Raw genomic sequence first — 22,230 nt, 5'->3', positions numbered from 1 at the left:
ATCCAACCACACTTTGGTGTGATAATCAAAGTGCCATTCAGCTATGCAAAGATCCAGTCCAGCATCAGCGCAGCAAACACATTGAACTACACATGCACTTCATCAGAAAGCTCATTCATGACCATGTTCTTGAAGTGCAATATTGTCCAACAGATGATCAGGTTGCAGACATCTTCACAAAGGCTCTCACAGAGGCGAAGTTCACTAAACTTCGATATATGCTTGGAGTTCAGGAAGTTGTCACTAAGGGGGGATAGGCTCTAGTGCCTCCTTCCTTCTCCTATTGTGTCATATTTGTAAATCCTTCAATCCAATCCCAAGTTGTTCTTAAGGGGGGATGTTAGGATATTCCGACACATAGGATATAGTTAAGTTCAACTTGGTCTAGTATAGAGTTAGGTTAGAGTTAGGTAAAGTGTGTTTCTTTACTGTTGTACATTTTGTAACTTACAATCCGACGGTCACGATATGTAGTGATCCGACGGTTCACTCTCACCTCGGTATTACCGACACTTGATCCGTGGCTTGACACCTGATTGGTCCATGAGTTCTATTTAAAGCGCATGGAGGGTCATTGTTCGGGTAATCCGTGCATGAGAGAAGCTTATGTAAATTTTCATTCTTTGATTAATAAACTGCCTATAGTACCCACGTTGGGACAGGCCATGGACTGTTTCCCTCCTTGCACTTTGAGGGTTTTAACCACGTCAAAAATACTGGTGTATTGATTTGAGATCTGGTTGTGAGCGGTGTCTTTTTGGTATTCTTTCTGTGGAACTTACCCTGTAAATTCCTACAATAGCACCCTGTCAACATGTTCAACATGATCCTTCCAAGACTTGCTGTAGATTAGTATATCATCAAAAAATACTAACACAAATTTTCTAAGGAATGGTTGAAAATTGAATTCATCAAACCTTGAAATGTTGAAGGTGCATTGGTAAGGCCAAAAGGCATGACCAAAAATTCATAATGACCCTCATGAGTTCTAAATGTTGTTTTCAGAATGTCTTCAATCTTCATTCTGATTTGATGATATCCTGAATGAAGATCCAACTTGGTGAAGTAAATTGATCCATGCAATTCATCCAGTAATTCATCAATGACAGGAATGGGGAACTTATCTTTAATAGTGAGCTTGTTGAGCTCCCTATAATCCAGACATGTGCGCCATGATCCATCCTTCTTGTGCAACAACACTACTGGAGCAGAGAAAGAACTTTGAATCGGTTGAATTATACTAGCCTCTAGCATTTCTGCATCCATATGTTCAATTTCACTCTTTTAGACATAGGGATATCTGTATGGCCTGATGTTTGGAGGAACAATTTCTAGAATCAGATGAATATCATGATAATGATCACGCATAGGTGGGAGATCTTTGGGAGTCTCAAATACCTTGAAATGATTGTCCAGGACTTTTTGGAGATCTGGAGAAATAGATGATTTCGATGTGGAAACATCTAGTGAGCATAATTGTGCAATTACACCTCTTTGATCCTCTTTTAGAAGCTTTATCATACCATTAGAGCTAATTATCTTTCTTGGTTTCCCTGCAGTACCCCTTAGTTCAACTTCCTTTCCTTCCGTAGAAAATTTCATGAAAAGTTCTTGAAAATTAAAAGCTATTCTACCCAGGGATTGTAGCCATTGGGCTCCTAGTACAACATCAACACCTCCCATTGGAATAGAAAGCATTGGGCTAGTAAATACATATTATCCGATGGATAGCTTGATATTATGGCACTTTCCAGAGCAATTTATTGTTCCTCTATTTGCAATCATTACTTGACACTCTGGTGCTGGATATAGGAAGCAATTCAATTCTTTTGCTACCTTACAATGAATGAAATTGTGGGTGCTTCCTGAATCAATCAACACTATTAACTTTTTCTTCTTGATTTGTCCTTCTATATTGACGGTTTGAGGAGTGGTAATTCATGCTAATGCATTACAAGATATTGTTGGATTTATTTGTTCTTCATCTAGGCTTTGTTCCTAGAGTATATCCTCTTCTTTTAACCTTTCTTGCTCCCTTTCTTCTTCCTCTTCACAATCTATGTAGAATAATTTCTTCTCAGCACACTTATGGCCTTTAGTGTATTTGCTATCAAAACTGTAACAAAGCCCTTTTGCTATTTTTTCTTCCAATTGTTGTGGTGTCAACCTTATAGGTTGTGGAAGACTAGGGGCAACAACACTTCTGTCTTTATAGTTGTGAGTGGTATGCTTTCTAGTTGCCATAATTTTGCTTTCCATTTTTTCTTGCTAACCTAAATGCCTTCTCTAATGAATTAGGTTCCCAAAGGCGAACATCATGTTGGATATTATCCTTTAAAGATCCTATGAACACATCAATCCTATGCTCCTTTGGAATATCTTTTACCCTTATGTTCAATTTTTGGAACTCCTCAATGTGCTCCATTATTGAACCCTTTTGTTTGAGACTTATCAATTGGCTAAAAAAAGTGTTGCTTTTTGTATCCTCATAATGTGCTATCAATTCTTCCGTAAAAATTGCCCAAGTGATAAATTGTTTACGAGAGCAAAGCCATTGATACCATACAAACTGATTTGGTTCCAAATATAAAGTTGCCATACGTACCTTTTGTGTGTTTTGCACATTATTGAGATCGAAGAATTGCTCCATTTGTAATATCCATGTGGCAGGATCCTTGCCATTAAACTTCCTAACTTCCTCCAACATTAGCATCTATGGAATCATGATTAACATTTCTTTTATTCTCAACATGAGTTTCCTTTAGTACCCTTTCACCCTAAGTGCCCATTTCTTGTAGCAACTTATTCATATTTATCTTCAATTCGTCCATGTCCGTCTTCAAATCTATCTTCAAATCTACCATGTCTCTCTTCAAATCTATCTTCCAATCATCCATCTTAGCTTCCATGCCCTTTATCTTAGATTCCACGCCATTTATCTTAGCTTCTGTTAGCTTTTGTGAGCGTGACATTTGTTGCACTTGTTCTTGTAATTTTGATATATCATGTAGCATTTATTCCTCTTCTTCACGAGTCATGCTAGATCTTTCAGGTTCCTTACTAGGTGTTTGCATTTTTTTCCTTGGGGCATCAGTTACCGATAATAATGCTTTACTATGCCCTTTGAATTCCTTCAAACCAAGCTTATGCAAAAATTTAAAAAAAACTACACACCTTTTTTCTCTTTGTAGAAGCCCGATATTGAATCTGATGTATCTCTGTAATTTCGGATCATCCAGTTCTAAAATTGTGACCTGTAGTAGCCTTCTGCATCCTCTTTCCAGTGCCATAAGTCTGACCCAAATTGGATTCTTCAAGGAAGAGTTATGCGAAATCTCCCACAGTGACTTGATTTTAGACTAGTTCAATAGATCAAACTTGTACGACGTGCCACAAGTCACTGTTTCAACCTATGGATCTGAAAAATGCATAAAAGAAACTACATCTTGTCCTCTTTCTATACCTTCTTATGAAATTCCAATCCGATCTTCATAGAGAAGGTTATGAGGATTTTCCCCAGGTCACCTGTTTAGAATGTAATTCAGGAGTCTGCAAAAAGACCAATTTCTTTAGATCATATCTCCACAAATATAGCGTGAAAAGATTTGAAATTTGGAGCCAAGCTTCAACACAATTTCTTCTCAAATGGATTTTTTTTGTGACTTCTGAAACGTCACAGAAAAAATTTATAACGAAAATTCCACGATGACCTGTTTGGAGCAGCGAAACCCTAGAATCCAAAGCTCTGATACCAAATGTTATGAAACCAGCTCAAGAAAAGATAGAAAAGATAGATAAATGCCTTAGAATTCAGCCTCTCCGAGGGGGAAACCTCATTTACATTACATAAATGAACAATTCTTCGATGATTCAAATGACAAAACCTCCTTTCTATATATACGAGTCTAAGGAGTCACAATATAATCCAGCCGACCTAAGAATAATAATATAAAGCCACAAAACTAACAATAGAGGGATTCTATGGGGCACAGTAATAACAATATGGGGGCAATAGGGGCACAACAATATTAATAAAGGGTATAACTACAATAGTAATGGGGTAATCACTAGTATTATAGGGACCCAACAACGCTCCTCCACCTAAGTTATGCCTCACAGCCTTCTTCAACACCGCTATCTCATCTTTCACTTCATCAAGAGATTTCTACAAGTTCAAGAATTATGCCAAACCTTGGTCTCTTGCTTCTCCAATCTCCTTGACTTCATCTTCAAGTTGTGTAAACTTGAGATCAGTGTACTCATATTGAGTCTAGAGTTCATCGAGTTCTTCCCTCATCTTCACATTGGCTTCTTGGTCCTTAGTGACCCCAGCCATTTTCGAAGTCTAGTAATCCTCCAATTCCTCCATTCTTTCCAATATCCTTTATATGAAAGCCCCGGTTGGATTTTGGCTAGATTCACCTGATACCAAATGAGATTCACCTGCCATTTCTCCCAACAACTTCCTTCTTTTTGATCTAGTATAGACCATCCACCAGTTTCACCAAGTTCCCTGCAAAACCAAACTAGCTCTTGATTCCACTTGTATGTGAAATCAACTTCCTTCACCTGCAAATACCCTAGTTCCACTATCACTTTGTTGAGCTTCCTGCAAAAGTTCTTGTCAATGTCTTTAGCCTTGCTCTGATAGTCAGCTCCAACCATGAGATCTGATACCACCTGCACAATAGTGTAGGTGTGTAGCAGCTTCAACACTCCTATACCCGAATTAGCTACTCTGATACCATCTGTCATGCCCTTACACTAGTGGTAGTCTTTCAACCAGTTGTAGCGAGGTGCGGCACCGCCAAACACTTTCTTTTCACCAATACTTATGTTCATAGGCTATGCCTTAACATTCAATACTTAGTTTATTTTTATTTACCAAGTATTAAGATTAGCCTTTATACTAATGAAAACACATACACATTCATTATCCACAACAATTAACACATATACACAATTGCAACAGTATAAAGGGAGGGGAAACTCCCTGATATGAGTCTGCCTGATTTCAATATATTTTCACTTTCATGAAAATACAAGTATTACCTTGGAAACCCCAAGTTTCATACTTAGACAAATTTCCAACCTTGTGTCTTTGCCACTGGGTTTTCCACCTAATGCACACCTTGCACGGTGGTCACCTTACAATCCACACTTAGTCGTTTTTCCAACTTGCCAACTCGTGTGCACAGGCGCCCTCACCAGGTACCCACCTCATGCTTGACTCGGTTGGGCGGGCACGCCTTCATGTGACCCTCCACCCAACTCGTCTCCACCCAAGTCACCAACTTGCTGGGCAGGCGTGCCTTCATACGACCCTCCACCCAAACTCATTCAACCAATGGGCGAGCGCGCCTTCGTGCAGCCTTCCACCCGAACTCGTTCAATCGATGGGTGGGCACGCCTTCGTACGACCCTCCACCTGAACTCATTCAACCAAGGGGCAGGAATGACTTTGTGTGGCCCTCCACCTAAGCTCATTCAATCAGCTATTTGTTCAAGATCCTGCCCGACCGCACCTCCATTCATGGTATACTTGCAGCTCACCCGAACTCGTGTCACCAACCCGCAGCTTCCCTGAAGTGCAGGCACATAAGACCTGGGCCCTTCGTACTTTCAAACTATGCCTTCACACCTCAACCTTCATTGTATGACTATGTTGTCCGCTAAATGATGCCTCAACTTGTCCATCCGTCCAACCATATATACGGGCGGTAGAAAGGATGGCTCGTCCAGCCGACCCACACCCAACTCACCCAGCCGACTCATTTATTTCGTGCAGCTCACCCATGAGGTGGGTCGGCCTGCCCAACTCATGGGACCGCCCCCTCAACTCGCCCAATGCCTATAAACTCATCCACGGACTTGTCTTCTTCGCATTTCGCCTATGTCATTCACTTGCATTTCACAAGGTGATAATGTGTTGAATCACAGGTCCTTACAGAAGAGCTTGGAAGATCCAAACTGCTTCATATCACAATGAATTATGAGTCATATTCCAATAGAATGGATTTCCCAGCTTTTTCTCTAGCCACATGGATCAATTGTTGGACATGATGATGTGTTGTTGTGCATTCAATGGCTCATCTTGCTGTTTGTTTTGTCCTCTATGATAATGGATTTTCATATGTTAATTTATTATTTGATCTTTCATCAAGCTACAATGGTGGAAATTTATATGTGTGAGTAGTGATTTTTTAGTGTTTTAGGGCAGAGTCACATATTATGTGTAAATTTTATTGGATTTAGATTTTTGAAATGACTAAATGTGTAAAACCATAAAGAATAAGTTAATTATTTAATAGATTAATGTGATTTGCTTTGCTTTATGAGCACTAGTCATAAGTAATTTTTAATAAAGTTAATTTGGTGTGATTTGTCATAAGTGTGTAAGTAATTTTACAAGGTCAAATTGTAGAATTGCCTCTTGAAGACATTTTGTACCTTGAATGTTATCCTAGAAAACTAGTGAATAGAGAGGAAGGCCATAGTAATTCTACAATGTCAAATTGTAGAATTGTCTGTTGAAGACATTTTGTACCTTGAATTTTATCCAAAATAACTAGTGAATAGAGAGGAAGGCCATATATTCAACAACTAATGGAAATTCCATAGGATGATTCAGTATCGAAATTGATTTGTTGCACTCTGGAGGTTGAGAAGCATCATTTTTGCAAAGCACATAAACTATGGTTTGAAGCAGTTATGTATTAAATGGATCAAGTGGGAAGCTCGAAAGTGTGGTGAAGAAAAGAGCGGATCATGGATTTTTAAAGTGCATACTTGTTGTAATATTTGTTTTCAATGTTTTCCATTTAAACATTGAGGGAGGGTGTTGGAGGTAATGCTATCATGTCATCTGTAGTTATCATTTAGTCTAGATGTTGTTGTTTCCTATGTGTGAGTTGTTGTAATATTTTTTTTTCAATGTTTTCCATGTAAACATTAAAAGAGGGTGTTGGAAGTAATTCTTTCATGTCATGTGTAGTTGTCACTTAGTTTAGATGTTGTTGTTTCCTATGTATGAGTTGTAGTGGCTAAATAGATGTGTAGAAGTCAATGATTTATGTGCTATATATTTGTAACTGTTATGATCAATAAAATGTGCAAGTTTTATTTATTTTGTGTGTATAGCATTTTCTCTCCTTCTCTTTATTTTTCCAAATAATAAATATTTAAAATAATATATTATTTTATTTATTAATTTATTTCATTAAAAATAAATAAGTTGTATGATTCAAGAAAACATATGTTTACACATACATTATGTTCATTTCAATATACTACTTGAATTAAAAAAGTTAAATAATTTAAAAGTTTTATTTTAATTTCTTATTTTATTAATAAAATTAAAAAAATTCAACCATACATTTATTATTATTATTAGACACAGTTTGGGGTTGCTATTTTGTCAGGTTTCTATGGTGGTGGAGGACCTCGTCGACTATGAGGAGGACCACATGCCAGATCAGGACATTTGGGCATACAATGACCGACCAGCCATGGAACCCTGGGGAAAAGAGCAGGAATTTTTTACAGTTGCCTTCAACACACCGACCCGCCCGCCACGCTCTGGGAAGAAGCACCATCCGGATGTCAACTTGGCGAACCTTCCATCCTTGAATGCTCGTCTCTTTCACCAGCCACACTTCATCTTCTGGGAACCTGCCTGCAGACTTCTCCATCTTTTGACTCCCCTCTCCCAACCACTGCCCAACTTTCCCTGCCTACGCCCTCGCCTACCGCTCAGCCCTCGAACCCATCATCCATTTCCTTGTCACCAGTAAACCCCCATGTCCCGCAACGTCCCTCTCGACCCACCATTCAACTTGGTTCTTGCAGCTTGAATCCCCGCTCCCCCATCTGCTCGGGATGCTTTAGTTCCCTGCTACTACATGCTCGTTCGATCGGGTCTGCACAGCATAGCACCGCGGACCCGTGTCGCAAGCTTCTCAAGGAATTCCCCATCGGAAAACGCTCAGAAAAGCAGAAAAAAGGGAGGTGTCTAGGGGCCATCGACTCAGATATGAACCTAACATTCAGGGAGGACGTTCAAATGGTAGATGCTATTGACACCGCTCATAAGGTTCTGGTCGGCTGGGTTCGTGGTCGTACTTACTCTGTGGAAAGATTAAAGCAATGGATGGCGGAGATTTGGGGATCATTACTAAAGGAATTACCAGCTATCAGAGTCTTAGCTAGGGGATGGTTTGCCCTACACTTTCATAGACTAGAATACACTCAATGGATTCTATCCCAATTCTGGAATATTGAGTTGGCGCCTATTCTTCTGAAGCGTTGGGACCCCCTGTTTGATCCGGAGCGAGAACAGTTGGGCACCGGGCCTATATGGGTTCGTCTTCTGGGATGGCCCATACAATTCTGGACACCCCAAGTTTTCAAGCGCATAGGAGACGCGTTGGGCACCTATCTCGAACACGATAAATGCTATGAGCAATCCAGAATTATGACCATGGCTAGAATCCTTGTTCATCTTGACACCAGGGCTAGGTTGTAGGAGAAAATTACTTTGCATTGCAGAAATTTCTCGCGCAAACAACTACTGGATTAGTAAGGCATCCCATTTCGATGTTGAAGATGCCACAAAGTGGGACATTTGTACAATGACTACCCTCTTCTTTCAGGCAAATCCTAAAGGTGCTAAACAACAGCCATCGGTTGATCAAAATAGAGGTGACAAAAATCAGGGAGAAGGTGATTTGATTCATAGCAAGGTCCCTATAGTTGCGGATCCTAGAGGCTCTAAGAAGACTAATAATAGAAGGAAGGCTACATCGACGTCTGAACCACCTCACACCCGATCCAAGACAATGGAGAATGCATCATCTGCCCCAAGTAATGAATCTCATCCCATGACCTCTGCTATTTTATTAGATGTTATGTTTTCTATTTTGCACTCCACATTATAGCATCTACCTATTGACCCGGGCCCAATTCCTTCTATTCCCTGCTCCATTGCCCCTCCTTCCCCCACCTTCTCCACCACTCCCTCCTCTCATAGGATGGATACCACTCACCCCAATCCCTCCTCCTCCCACACGGGCTCTGGATTGCACCCTTACCACCTTAGACCCCGGGTCCGAACTAAGCTCCTGGGTCTTGGTTCTTCCCTTGGATGGTCTACTAATCATAAACCATCAAGGGGCCGTCCATCTAAGATCAAATCGGCCATTAAGAATGTTGTGGCATATGTCGCCCTTGGACGACAATGCACCATTGAGCGGGCACTTATAGCAATTGAGCCCTCGGCCCTTGGTTCCCCATGATTTGGCTCTCCTTCAACTGTAGGGGATTAGCCAACCCCAAAAAGCGTTTGGCTCTTTAGAGATTGACCCATGAATCCAGAGGTGACATCCTCTTTCTACACGAGACACTTTTCACCTCGGATAACGCTGTGAGAACCCTTCAAGCCCTTCTTCCGGGGTGGCTTTTTCATGGATTGGACGCAAATGGTCGCTCTGGTGGCCTTGCTATTGGCATCAACCCTAGAAAGGTCAAACTCTTAACCTCTTGGGGCGGATGCGGATTTTTGGGTATGGACATTTTCATGTGTGAGCATGGGATTCCTATCAAAATTATCAATATATATGGTTTGAATCTGAACAGACAGGCCTTCTGGCACAATTTTTTTGGAAGCAACCCCATCATAAGCTCCACCACATTGGGCGGTGATTTTAACTTCTCTCTTGGAGTTGGGGAATCCTAGGGACATCATGCTCAACTTGATCCCATATTAGATCAGATGAGAATGTTATTAGATTCTTACAAGCTTGTCAACTTTCCAATGAACAAGAAAGTCCCCACCTGGCACAACAGGAGAACAAGGGAGGCAGCCTTGGGAAGGAGATTGGATAGATTCCTGGTTCATGAAGACCTGATACAAAAAATTCCCCTGTACAGACAATGGGTCAGCTCGGGTGGCCTATCAGATCAGCTACCCATCCTTCTACAAGTCAGTGGATCCATTAAGAAGCCCCGCACCCCATACAAATTTTTTGCTAGATATTTACAAAACCCTGAGTTTATTAATATGGTCACAGACTTCTGGAGATCGCAACCCCCACTAAGGGCATAGAGAAAGGCAGCGGATTTTTGTGACAGACTCAATGAACTAAAGAAAATGATTGAGGTTTGGGAAAAGAGGAAACATCTGAGAGATGACCAGCTTCTTTTGGACACGGAGGCACAGATTGCTCAGTTTACGGATGAAAGGGGGATTGGCTTCCTATCGGAGGATTCAAAATCACTATTGAACAATTTGTAAAAGCAAAAAATCAAGTTGCTGCAAGAAAAGGAAGAACATTGGAGGTTAAGAAGTAGAGCCATTTGGCTTAAAGCGGGTGATTGCAATACCAAATTCTTACACAACCTCGCAAATGGCAGAAAGGCCTCAAATACCATCTGGCAACGACCTTGTGAGCCGAATGGTTGGGCTACAACACACCAACAACTCGCCAGATTGGGTATATCACACTTCAAAAGGCAATTCACTGCCCCGGTAGCCATTAATCTACCAAATATTATCAACCTCGCTGGCCACTTTCCTAGATTTGTTGAGCAGGAGGATTTCGAGGACCTTACTCAACCGGTCGCTATGCAGGAATTGGAAGGAACTCTAAAGTGGTTCAAGAAAGATAAGAGCCCGGGTCCAGATGAGTGGCCAGTGGAGTTCTATTTGGCCTTTTGTGAATTGTTGGGGGAGGACCTGTTGGCTATTATTGAAGAGAGCAGGATCACTAGACACATTCACCCCCCATGAACTTCACATTCATAGCCTTGATCCCTAAATCGGATGCCCCATCCTCCTTCAATGACTTCCGCCCTATTTCTCTCTGCAACTGCCTCTACAAAATCATATCCAAAATCATTGCTAACTGTATCAATCCCATCCTATTTGCTCACATCTCCCCGGAACAATTTTCTTTCCTCCACCACCGCTACATACAAGAGGCCATTGGCACTGCCCAAGAATCTTTACACTCCATCAAGCACAAGAACCTCAAGGGTATCTCCCTCAAGATCAATTTAGCACAGGCCTTTGAGAAATTAAATTGGCTCTACTTGAAGATGATCCTCACTCACTTGGGCTTCCCCCCTGTTTTTATTGCCAGGATTATGGGATGTATCTCTTCTGTCTCCTTCACTATTCTCATCAATGGATCGGCCTCATATCCTTTCAACATCGACAGAGGAATCAAACAAGGATGTCTGTTATCCCCACTTCTTTTCTTGCTTGTTATGGAAGGTCTGAGCAGACTCATCTCATTCGCCAAAAGGAGTGGGAGTATTAGTGGCCTCAAAATTATGGAGCACTTTTATCTAACTCATCTTCTTTTTGTAGATGATATTCTTATTTTCATAAATGGGAGTGTCTGGGACTCCACTACACTCAATGAGATTCTACATCTATTCTGTAGTGCTATAGGCATGGAGTTAAACAGGGAAAATCCTCTATATCCCTCTCGGGCTGTACTATTGAGGAAGCACAACTCGCAATCTAGAAATTCCCCTTTCAGGAAACAAATCTGTTGGAAGGCATCAAATACCTGGTTTTCAAACTAAAACCAGATGGATAAAAGATTGAGAACTGGACCTGGCTCATCGCTAAAATCGAAAAGAGAATCAATTGTTCGCACCATAGGCTCCTTTCTAAAGCGGGTAGGCTTATGCTTACAAAATTGGTCCTTGAAGCCACTCTAGTGTACTGGATGACTCTTACCTGGATTCCAAGAGGAATTCTTCACAGAATACAACAAACTTACTATATATTCCTCTGGAATGGCAACAAGAAAGGAAAGATCTTTCCATGGGCTAAATGGTCGAAGATTGCTACTCCCAAGTGTGGAGGGGGGGGGGGAGGGGGGGGGTGGGGCTTAAAATCTCTCCCGGAATTTGCACAAGCATTGGCTGCCAAACAAGAATGCCTAATATTAAAACAGAATAGCCTCTGGGCGGAAGTCATTCATCACAAGTATATTTGGCCATTGACCATCACAGACTGGATCCGTAGGACAAATTGGAATAGACAGGGTATCTCTGGGATTTGGCGGTCCATACTGAAAGCCATGCCGCTTATCAGAGATAGCCTCTTATGGCGTATTGGCAATGGCTCATCAGTCCGCATTGGTATTGACCCATGGCTAGGATCAGGGAATGCCCACAATCTACCAAAAGGGCTGGTTCTCCACTTGAACAACATGGGCATAAAATTTCTCTCACAGATTGGAGACCAGCAGCACTCCACAACTTATTCACAGGCCTGGTTAACTGATCGACAATGGAACTTGCCCTATGAGTGGAACGAAGACTGGAAGAGATGCATACAGGCCTTAACCGAGTCCCATATCAGATTAGAGGATGTAGAGGATGAGCTCATTTGGGCATTAGCAAAATCTGGTCTATATTGGCCAAAACTCGGATACAACAAATTGTTTGAGGCCAGAAAACCTGACAGTCATAAAAGCTGGTGGACCTCAGTTTGGCAACTGTAGGCCTCGCCAAGAACCAGACTACTAATGTGGAATATATTAGTGAACAAAATCCCCACTTGATCCAATCTAATGAAAAGAGCCTTCTCAGGCCCAACCCAGTGTGTTATGTGCATGTAAGCGGAAGAAACAACCCTCCATTTATTTCTAACCTATTCGACCTCCAGGGATATCTGGGCACAGGTCATTCACTCATTAAGCATTAATGCGACTGGTAGGGGGTGGACCTACTATCGGCGTTGGATCAGTGGTGGATCTCGGTAGCAGCGGAAGAGCCCCAGAATCTCCCCCTCTTGGTTTCCTGGTACATTTGGATCCAGAGGAATGCAATCATATTTGAGAACAATATTGTGAATTGGAACCTCCTTCCCCCTATCATTTGTGTGGCCTATGCAGAGATACCAAATGTGATCAAACAAAAATAGCCCAGGAGCATCATTTAGGAGCAAATAAACAGAGACACGTCGTGGGCATACTTCGATGGGGCAACCCAACATCAAGGATGTGGTGGTGGCATCCTCCTACATCTATCCGACACACATTACTTCCAGATATGTTTGGGACTTGGTCCAGGAACTAACAACCATGCAGAACTGATAACTCTGCGTCATCTTATATATTTTTCCATGACCAAAATCTGCCACCAACTTCAAATTTTTGGAGATTCAAAGACTGTGGTTGATTGGTTTAACAACAAGATTATTTGTCATGCATATTCATTGAAACATATCTTGGAAGAAATTGCTTTTTTCAAAACATTTTTTGACCAGATATCGGTTTCTCATATCTAAAGGGAAAGAAATACAATTGCTGACCGGCTCTCGAAAGAAGCAGCAGATCATCCTCTAGGGGATTAGATGATCGAGGAATTTTCTCCTACAAGGATGTACAGATATTATCACAGGCCATATATAGATGGACCACTTCAGTGAGGCAATGGCCTCAATACCTGCTTTTTGACTGCTTTTTGATGAGCACAATATTTTGTTATAAATTTTGTATATATCTCAGTATGTTTAGTATGAACTCATATGTACAGCAACTCTGTACTATTATGATGGACATTGTACCTATCTCAGTATCCCTACGGGAACCTATGTTATTATGTTGCTTCTTGAACAGTGGCGACCCACCACAATACAACATATGCCTATGGGCATCAACAGCATGTAATTTCTTATCAATAGAAATTATGAATTTTCTTCTTCGGAAAAAAAAATTATTATTAGACATTTATTGTAGAATAAAATTTTCAAAATTTAAATTAATTATTCATAACTGTGAGGGGAATATTACATTTAATATCCATGGAATATGTATTAAAAAATTAAAATTAATATTTATCTTTGATATAGTTAAAACTTTTTTGTTTTTTAATTAATTATGGAAAATATCATTTCAATAATTATGATATGAACTTGATTATGGTCATATAATATTAATCAACCATGATATTGAATAATAACATTGTAACAAAAACTTATTTATAAATTTAAAATTTATATAATAAAATCTAAATAAATCTTATAGATTAAAAATTAATTATATAATATAAATTACTTTATAATAACCTTTCTTCATATCTTACGATACTGGTTTGCTCCGGCAATTATATTCTAAATCAGAACTACACTAGCAACATTTTCAAGTATGTTTTGATGTAACAAGTGTCACTCTTGGAACTCGATAAAGCTATCTCAAAACCTACTGCCCCTTCCGTTTCAGTTACACGGAGTCTCTTCAATAATTTTGCAGATATACAAATACATTAACTACAAAGTAGATTTTATGCACAAAATAAATCAATCAAAAAGAGAATATGAATATTGAACTTAGAAAAAAGCCATAAATAACTGAGTTAATAACTCAAGTATATGGTTTTGAAAATAGAAAATTTTCAAGTATTTTACACCTGCTGCCTTCCACTCTTCCGAAATTTCAAACTGCAAAAAGCATAATCCAATGTGTAATACAGGTCTAGTTTTATACGACTTTGGCATTAAAAATGAGTTATCTTACCATTCCTTCTTAGACCAATTGAAAAGAGCTGAGGACCCTTACTCTATTCCTCCTGCTACAATTTATTCCATGGGCAATGTTAAGTCAAGCATTACTATTTGCGATTTATGAAAAGCAAATAGATTAGCGAGTTTAGCCAGAATGGAAGCTACTTAAAACTGAAACTACTGAACATCGAAATAAACTCTCTAGCTCGTATTATTATATATATTTATCAAAATGATTTGTACTATCAGAAAAGCTTTTCAGATTTTTATATTTTTTATTTTTATACTAGAACAATGAATTTAGCATGAGATTAGAAGATTAAATTTCTTGAAGTGAAAACAAAACTTGAATAAAATGTTTGCATTTCTATAGAGTTGATAATCAAGAGAGAGTACTTGTAATTTTTCATATGTTGTATTTTTCATTATATAAAATGGATAAAAATTTATTTGGGCATAAAATAGTTAAACTGTTTAAAATGTTGTAATGAGAAAGAGACCACTTCAAAAATTTCATTGTTTATGTTGCATTTTTTAATGTATAAAATGAATCCAAATTTACTTGAGCTAAAAGAGTTAGACAACTTAAAATGTTTTCAATCATAATTTTTTCTTCAACTGTTTTATATAATGAATATGTAGCTCTTTTTTAACTTTTAATTACTTTATTTCATTATAAGATTAAGATTACATTGGTTCAAATATTTTATGTTTGAGAGTGAGATGTTTTATACAAACCATATATTCAATTTTTTTAATTATAACTCTTGAAATATTTTATTTTTGGTTTGAGTCTTTTATTATACTTTTAATTAAACAAACCATATATTTGCTTTTTTAATCATATGGAAATTGAAATATTTTATTTATGGTTAAGAGTGAGTGAAGTAATTTTAGTAGTTGTGTGTGCATATATATATATATGTTTAAATAGACATAGGTTAACTGCAAGTTGAACACAGACACACTTATATATCTCTTTTATACTAGGTTGTAGAATGCACAAAAATAAAATGACAACTCAATAAATGTCTCTACACAATAATAAATATTAAGAACAATACAGTCCATTATTGATTTATTACTTTTTATTATCATTTTTATTATATAAAAATAACATAATATTAACTATCTAAAATTAAAATGATGTTGATTTATGAAAACTAATAATTTTGGGCTGGCATGACATTTAATAATTTCCACTAGAGATCCCTAGACTTGATCATTATATTATTATTTTAAAAAACATTTTCACCTTACTTCTTCATTCATATTTAGGTACTTACAACATTCATATTTAGGTAATGGTACAATAAAAATAGGATAGGAGATTTCCACACATCTTTGCACTGTACAGCAATTTTATGGAGAACAAGAATAGAGATTTTAACGGATCATTTTCATTATGCACTATTTATATGTAAATTACTAGTAAATGAAAATTAAGTTAGTAATAAATGGAAATGAAACTATGAGGGGAGATTTTCACATAGATGATAACAGCATATAGTCTCAGCCGCTTTACATAAATTTCATAAAAACCCAAAGCATTAAGAAAATGATTTAATAATAAGCATGTTGTTCACCAAGTAAAATTGTGGACTTTATTTAGAAATTCCTTACAACCCAACCGTGGATCCAAACCACAAGAAATTGGGATTGTAGTAGGAATTAAGTCGAAACATAATAGTGACTTTACTTCAAGCTTTCACATAACCCAACTGTGCATCGTAATAATAAGAAAGGAAACGAGGATTTATAGTTATGCTGACGGCGGAGGAGATCTACAACACACCACATCCGGGCAAACAAGGCAGCAATCGGGAGGAGCTTGACATGCTGTATATACACAAGTCTCACAATCGGGAAGACGCGGTTTCCTCATGTTCAGTTTGGAAAGATCCACGGTCTTCTCAGGCCTCATCTTATCATGTACCTTTATAGGTTTGAGGGTCGAGTGACTTTCACCTGCATGAAGAAAAGGTCAACATAAAGCCATATCAAGGTCATATTGATGCTCTAAATTTAAATTACTGGATGCAAAGGGTAGAATTCTATTTTAATGTTCATCATATAGAGGAAGAACATATGATTTCATTTGCTTAGATGAAATTAGAGGGTTGTGCCCTAACTTGGGGGAAAGCACATGGACACCCTAAGGTTAGAGGGAGATCCACCAGTGAATAAGTGGGAGTATTTCGAAACTTTCATAAAACCACAATTCTACCCTATGGGTTATGTAGAGTAACAATGGATCCAGTGGCATCACTTAAAGTAGAAGTAGGGGTATAATGTATAGGAGTACACCACAAAATTTAGAAACATGACCACCATGTTGGGTATCTCCCCAAAGAACCCAGATGTGCACATCAAGTATCTAAGGGGTCTACAAAACCATATATGGAAGCAATTGATGTTGTTCAAACCCATATTGGTGGACAAACCTTGTGTACAATCACAATATCTAGAGAAAATAGGCAAGAAAAAAGGGAAAATAAGTGGGTCAAAGTAGAAGGAGCACCAAGAAGCTTTTAAGGAGGGGAAGAAGAAGTGAAAGGGAAAAAAGAAGAAAAGGTAACAACCCTAGAATACTAGTGCAATGAGCCTAACAATCACTGCAACCACTCTAACATTGATAGTCATATAGAGGAGAAGTTTTGGAAGTTGCATCCAGAGCTCAAAACGAATAAAAAAAAGAAAGATGCTAAGAAGAAAAATATCACGGCCACTAATTCAAGAAATTAGGTGGAAAGCAACTTAGACATGGATGAGAAGATTATATACACATCAATGTAGAAGGGGGTGAATTTTACTCGCCTTTAACAACAAGAAGAGAAGGAAATGACCAAACATTTTTGTATAAAGATACAAGTCAAGAAGACAAAAAATTGATGCTCTTTTCCACTCAAGATTATTGGTGAATCTCATTGCAATAGAGTTGGTAAAAAAATTGGGATTCTAAGTTTGTGATCATCCAAGCTCATATCCATTTGGATAGGTAACTAAGGATGCAAAAATAAAGGTAACCAAATAATGCAAAATTATATTTGTTACTGGTGCTAAATTTATTGATGAAGTAGAACTAGATGTAGTTCCCCTTGATGTATGCGGAGTGGTTTTTGGAAGTCCCTATATGTACATGTGGGATGACATATCCATGCAAAGAACCAACAAATATCACCTCATGAAGGATGGTAAATTATTCATCATCAATGCACACTATGGAAATCCCATAATTTACTCATAAGTGTCAAGCAAGCCAATCAACTGATTAGTTCTAACAAGAAGTATGATTTAATGCTTTTAAGGGAAAATCAATGTGTAAAAGAGTCAATGAGATTAAATTCATCCCTAGAGGGGTGTACTACGGAACAAAAATAATATTTGGAAGAGTTTCTATAGGCATATAGGGGTGTGTTTTGGGAGCCTAAAGGGTTATTTCCCAAGAGCGAAGTGGAGCACGAAATGTAGTTGTTGCCAGACTCATCGTTGCCAAACATTGGATTGTTAAATTAGTATGTTAAGAAGCAAGTGAGGTGAAGACACAGCTTTAACAATTACTAGAATAGGGTGTCATTTTATTGAGTTCCTCACCATGTGTGTCACCCATCATCATTGTGATGTGTTTTTATTACAATTGTTAAACAAAATTATGCTCAAGAACATGTAACCCTTGTTTGAATAGATAATCAATTGGATCACTTACAACAATCTAAATACTTCACCAAGCTAGACTTAAAGTCAAAATATCACCAAGTTTGGATGAGAGAAAAATAGACTTAGAAAACCATCTTCAAAACTAGACAAATTTTGTATAAATAATTAATCATATTATTTGGCCATGTAATATACCAACTAAATTTATAAAATTAATGAATAATATATTATGTCATTTTATTAAAAATATGTTAAAATATAACATGTCATATAAATCATACATAACAAGTTTAGAAATTAACACTAAATAATCAAATAAAAAAACGATAAATAATACTATGAAAAATATATTATATTATATTAAAATATAAATAAATTTAAATTTATTGATCATAAAGGTTAAGATTTAATGATTTTTTTACATGTTTTTATGGGATGGAATGAGAGGCACCAAACGACCACATGTACATGAGAATTTAGATTAACAAATAAATTTCACCATAGTCTTCGGTACATGATCTCACTTTGGTCCTTGTTAATCCAAATCCAAACGGAAGGTAAAAGAGAAGTTAATCCTACATGTAACTTTTCAGTGATTTTCTTTACTTTATAGTTTACTAGCTGCAACTCACTACCTCACTTTGGTCCTTGTTGATCCAAATCCGGACGAATGGTAAAATAAAAGTTAAATGATTCTTCTTACATTTAACTTCGATTGTTGTATGCTATTTTTTCAATATTTTCTTAGTGGTTTTTTTTACTTTATAACTCACTACCATGAGGCATATTTTTTGAATGTATTTTAATTTTGTTTTATTTTTTATTAATACAATAACAAATATTTTTTTCTTGAGAAAAATTAAATTAAATTTTATTGAAATAAAATAATTTACATTATAATTTTAAAATATATATACTATTTATTATTATTTCACTTTGGTTCTGGTTGATCCAAATCCACATGAATGGTAAAAGAAAAATGATTTTTTCACATTTAACTTTGATTTTGGATAGTAAAAGAGAAGTTAAATGATTCTTTTCAATTTTTTATTTTTTATTTTAACTAAAACGGGTATATTTTACTATAAGGGGGTTTGGTTGGGTCGGAGCCTAAACAACCAATGTTACACAACATTTCCATACATCTTAATTCAGCTTGATCTACTCTTTAACTTGAATTAAGGAATGCATGATCAGATAGGGCTATTGTTGTTAATATTGAGATCTTCCAATGCTAGGAGGCATCCTTTGTTTGCCATTACATCAGCTTCATTATTCGAGCTTCTGAGAATGTGGAAAATTTTGAAGGAAGTGAAGTCATGTAGAATGATCTTTAACCTTTTCAGAGACTTGTTGAGGATGGCATTGTTGAACTAGTCCTTTGAGCTGATCTTCTTGATGAGAATTTATGAATCTCTCAATGCTTGACATTATTTAATGCCTCTATCACAAACAATTTGGCCGGCTTTTGTGAGTCCAAGAAGTTATGCCTGGTTGTTTGTACGATGGCCAAGCCCCCAACATAAGCAGTCTTTTCTAGTGTTGTACGGGGGTAGATGACTCCACCAGCCCCCACAACCCCAGGGTTACCCTTGGAGGCGCCATCAAAGAAGACAGTAGTTTTATTTTGGGACCTCCACCAAACTTGAAAGGTATCATCTGGTTTTCTAATTCTCCAAAGTGGATTGGGAAGGGGAAGGATCTGGGCATTGCCTTTAGGGTGAGAGTGATATTTTTTTCCATATTTTCTCAATTGTTTTCTTTACTTTATAGCTTACTACCATGAAGCATATTTTCTGAATGCATTTTAATTTTGTTTTATTTTTTGAATAATACAATTACAAGTGTTTTTTTCTCCAGAAAAATTAAATTAAATTTCCTTGAAATAAAATAATTTACATTATAATTTAAAAAATATATACTATTTATTATTATTAAATTCCAAATTTATTCTCAATATTAAAGTCTTTAATATATTGTAAATTTATTTAACAAAGTGAAGTAGTTTTATTAACATATTCATTTTTTATTCTAGCAATCCATTTTATGTTGACTATTATTACTTTAGAATACAGCTTATAATGTTAACTTTGAAAAATTTCTGCTTCACATGTTTTATGTATAATTTATGGATATGGTTTCAATATTCATGCATGATATTTAGGTGTTTGTGTAGTGATTTTTTATTCTTAAGCTTTGTAGGAATCATCATTCTCGAAAATAGATCATACTCTCGTAAATAACATCTTTACCATTAGTTACTTCCCACCATAATTGAAGGAAATATTTGTATAAAAATGTATAGGAATAAGATGTAAATAAATATACTTACCGCGAGTTACTTCCCACCATTATTTATGTTTTCCTTAGTACTTATGTAGGATCAAAATTGTAAATGTGTAGACTTACTAGTGGTTACCACCCACTAACCACCTAGATTAAATATTAAATTTTTTATTTTTTTAGAATACATTATATTGAAAAAAGGAAGGAATGACGGCTTAATTATCAATTTGTTTTCTAATTGATATTTTTTTTTGTATATTTTATTTAAAATTTGATAGAGATTTTATAATGAAAGTTTGACTATGGTAATCTATACAATTATTCCAAAAATTGTTTACCTTGCCATCTAAGTTTTATGTGATAACAATAAAAGTAAATCCCTTATGAGTATTTAGCTTAGGCCTGGTTTACTCTTGGAATTTGGATTCCTTTTTATCGTGTTTTTTTTTTTTTTTTTTTGGATCTTTATGCTTCTTGTAAAAAAACATTATATTTAAAATTTTGCGCTTCAAGAGTGATGTTTTGATAATCTTTTAACCCTTCACCAATAAAGTTTTCCTTAATAAACTCCCATCTTATTAAATTTTTCACATATTTATCATAAGAAAAAAACCAAAATGGCCATAACACAAATGAATTATTGAATCATGAATATAATTATTCTTTTATAATTAATAATAGTAATATATTTTCTATTTTTTATATCAAAATTTCTCAATAACCAAATTAACAATCAAATTAAAATTAAAATCAATTGCAAAATATTAAAAGTACTTTATTGTAAGTCTTGTTTAAAAAAATTATGCACAAACCCCTTATAGCATAGACCATGCAATGAATTCTACTTTGACAATCTTGTTATAATTTTAAAATTAAAACAAATCAAAAGAATGATAAGGGTTGGAAGTAAAGAATGATGCTCATTGATTTTAGAATAAACTATGTCATCTTATAAACAAGTATGCAACCATTAACCTTGAAATCAACCATTAGCAACATTAAGTTTTAATAATATCATGAGTTAATGGTCATAGGATCTATAGATATTATAACAATTATGGCATCAAAGGGTCTTTGGAGTGGAGCTATTAGGGCTAATGGTTTCACACTTGTTCATAAAGTAAGAGCAACTATTTTCTACTAAAGTTCAACACTTCACACAAAAAAGAGATCAACATGTTGTCCAAATATTTATTTAAGTTTAAATATGATGTTGAACTCAATGAAGTTTTCTTTGTCACTCGACATTTATATATGCAAATGCAAACTATGATAAAAGAATCACGTAAAATAGAATTAGTATGGTAATTTTAATTTCCTTATTTACATGATTCTAATCTCATAGATATAATCAATTAATTCAAATAAAATTTGAGGAAATTTGAATTCTCTTTTTCTTAGGAAAAGTTTGAATTTCAGTGGATCGCTTAGGCAAAATAGATATGGATTGTGACATAATTAAATTTTTGTTGTAGAGACCTATTATCACTCCAGGAAACTCTCCTAGGTTGTAGCTCGAAGATGCCTGGTAACATATAAATCATCAGTATTGTTCTTTGAACTATTGGAATGGATGATGGTTTGGATCAAGTCAGATGACTGTTTCAACTCTGTTTTCACTTAAGACATGCATGAACACCCTCAGCGTTACAAGGCTTTAGACCACCAATGCTCAATAGTTTATAGATTCGATGGATAGATGGAGAATATTGACTATACCAGTAGATGCATACATAAACACGTATGAATGGCTAGCTATAGGAAGT

At 36.6% G+C, this 22,230-nt stretch overlaps 1 protein-coding gene across 1 annotated transcript; it reads left to right on the top strand.

The window, feature by feature from the left end:
* Positions 1 to 8,062: 8,062 nt before the first annotated feature.
* On the top strand, positions 8,063 to 8,524 carry LOC149216282 (uncharacterized). Its single transcript, XM_089389892.1, has one exon. It carries the CDS (start codon positions 8,063 to 8,065, stop codon positions 8,522 to 8,524), a length of 462 nt encoding a protein of 153 aa, XP_089246018.1.
* The last annotated feature ends 13,706 nt before the right edge of the window (positions 8,525 to 22,230 follow it).

This window comes from Pinus tabuliformis, chromosome 1_1, assembly GCF_031772625.1.
Source record: "Pinus tabuliformis cultivar Carrire ecotype Pingquan chromosome 1_1, CPIR1, whole genome shotgun sequence".
Lineage (NCBI taxonomy): Eukaryota > Viridiplantae > Streptophyta > Pinopsida > Pinales > Pinaceae > Pinus > Pinus tabuliformis.
The sequence above is the reverse complement of the archived record's forward strand: the minus strand, read 5'-3'. Positions and strand labels throughout refer to the sequence as shown.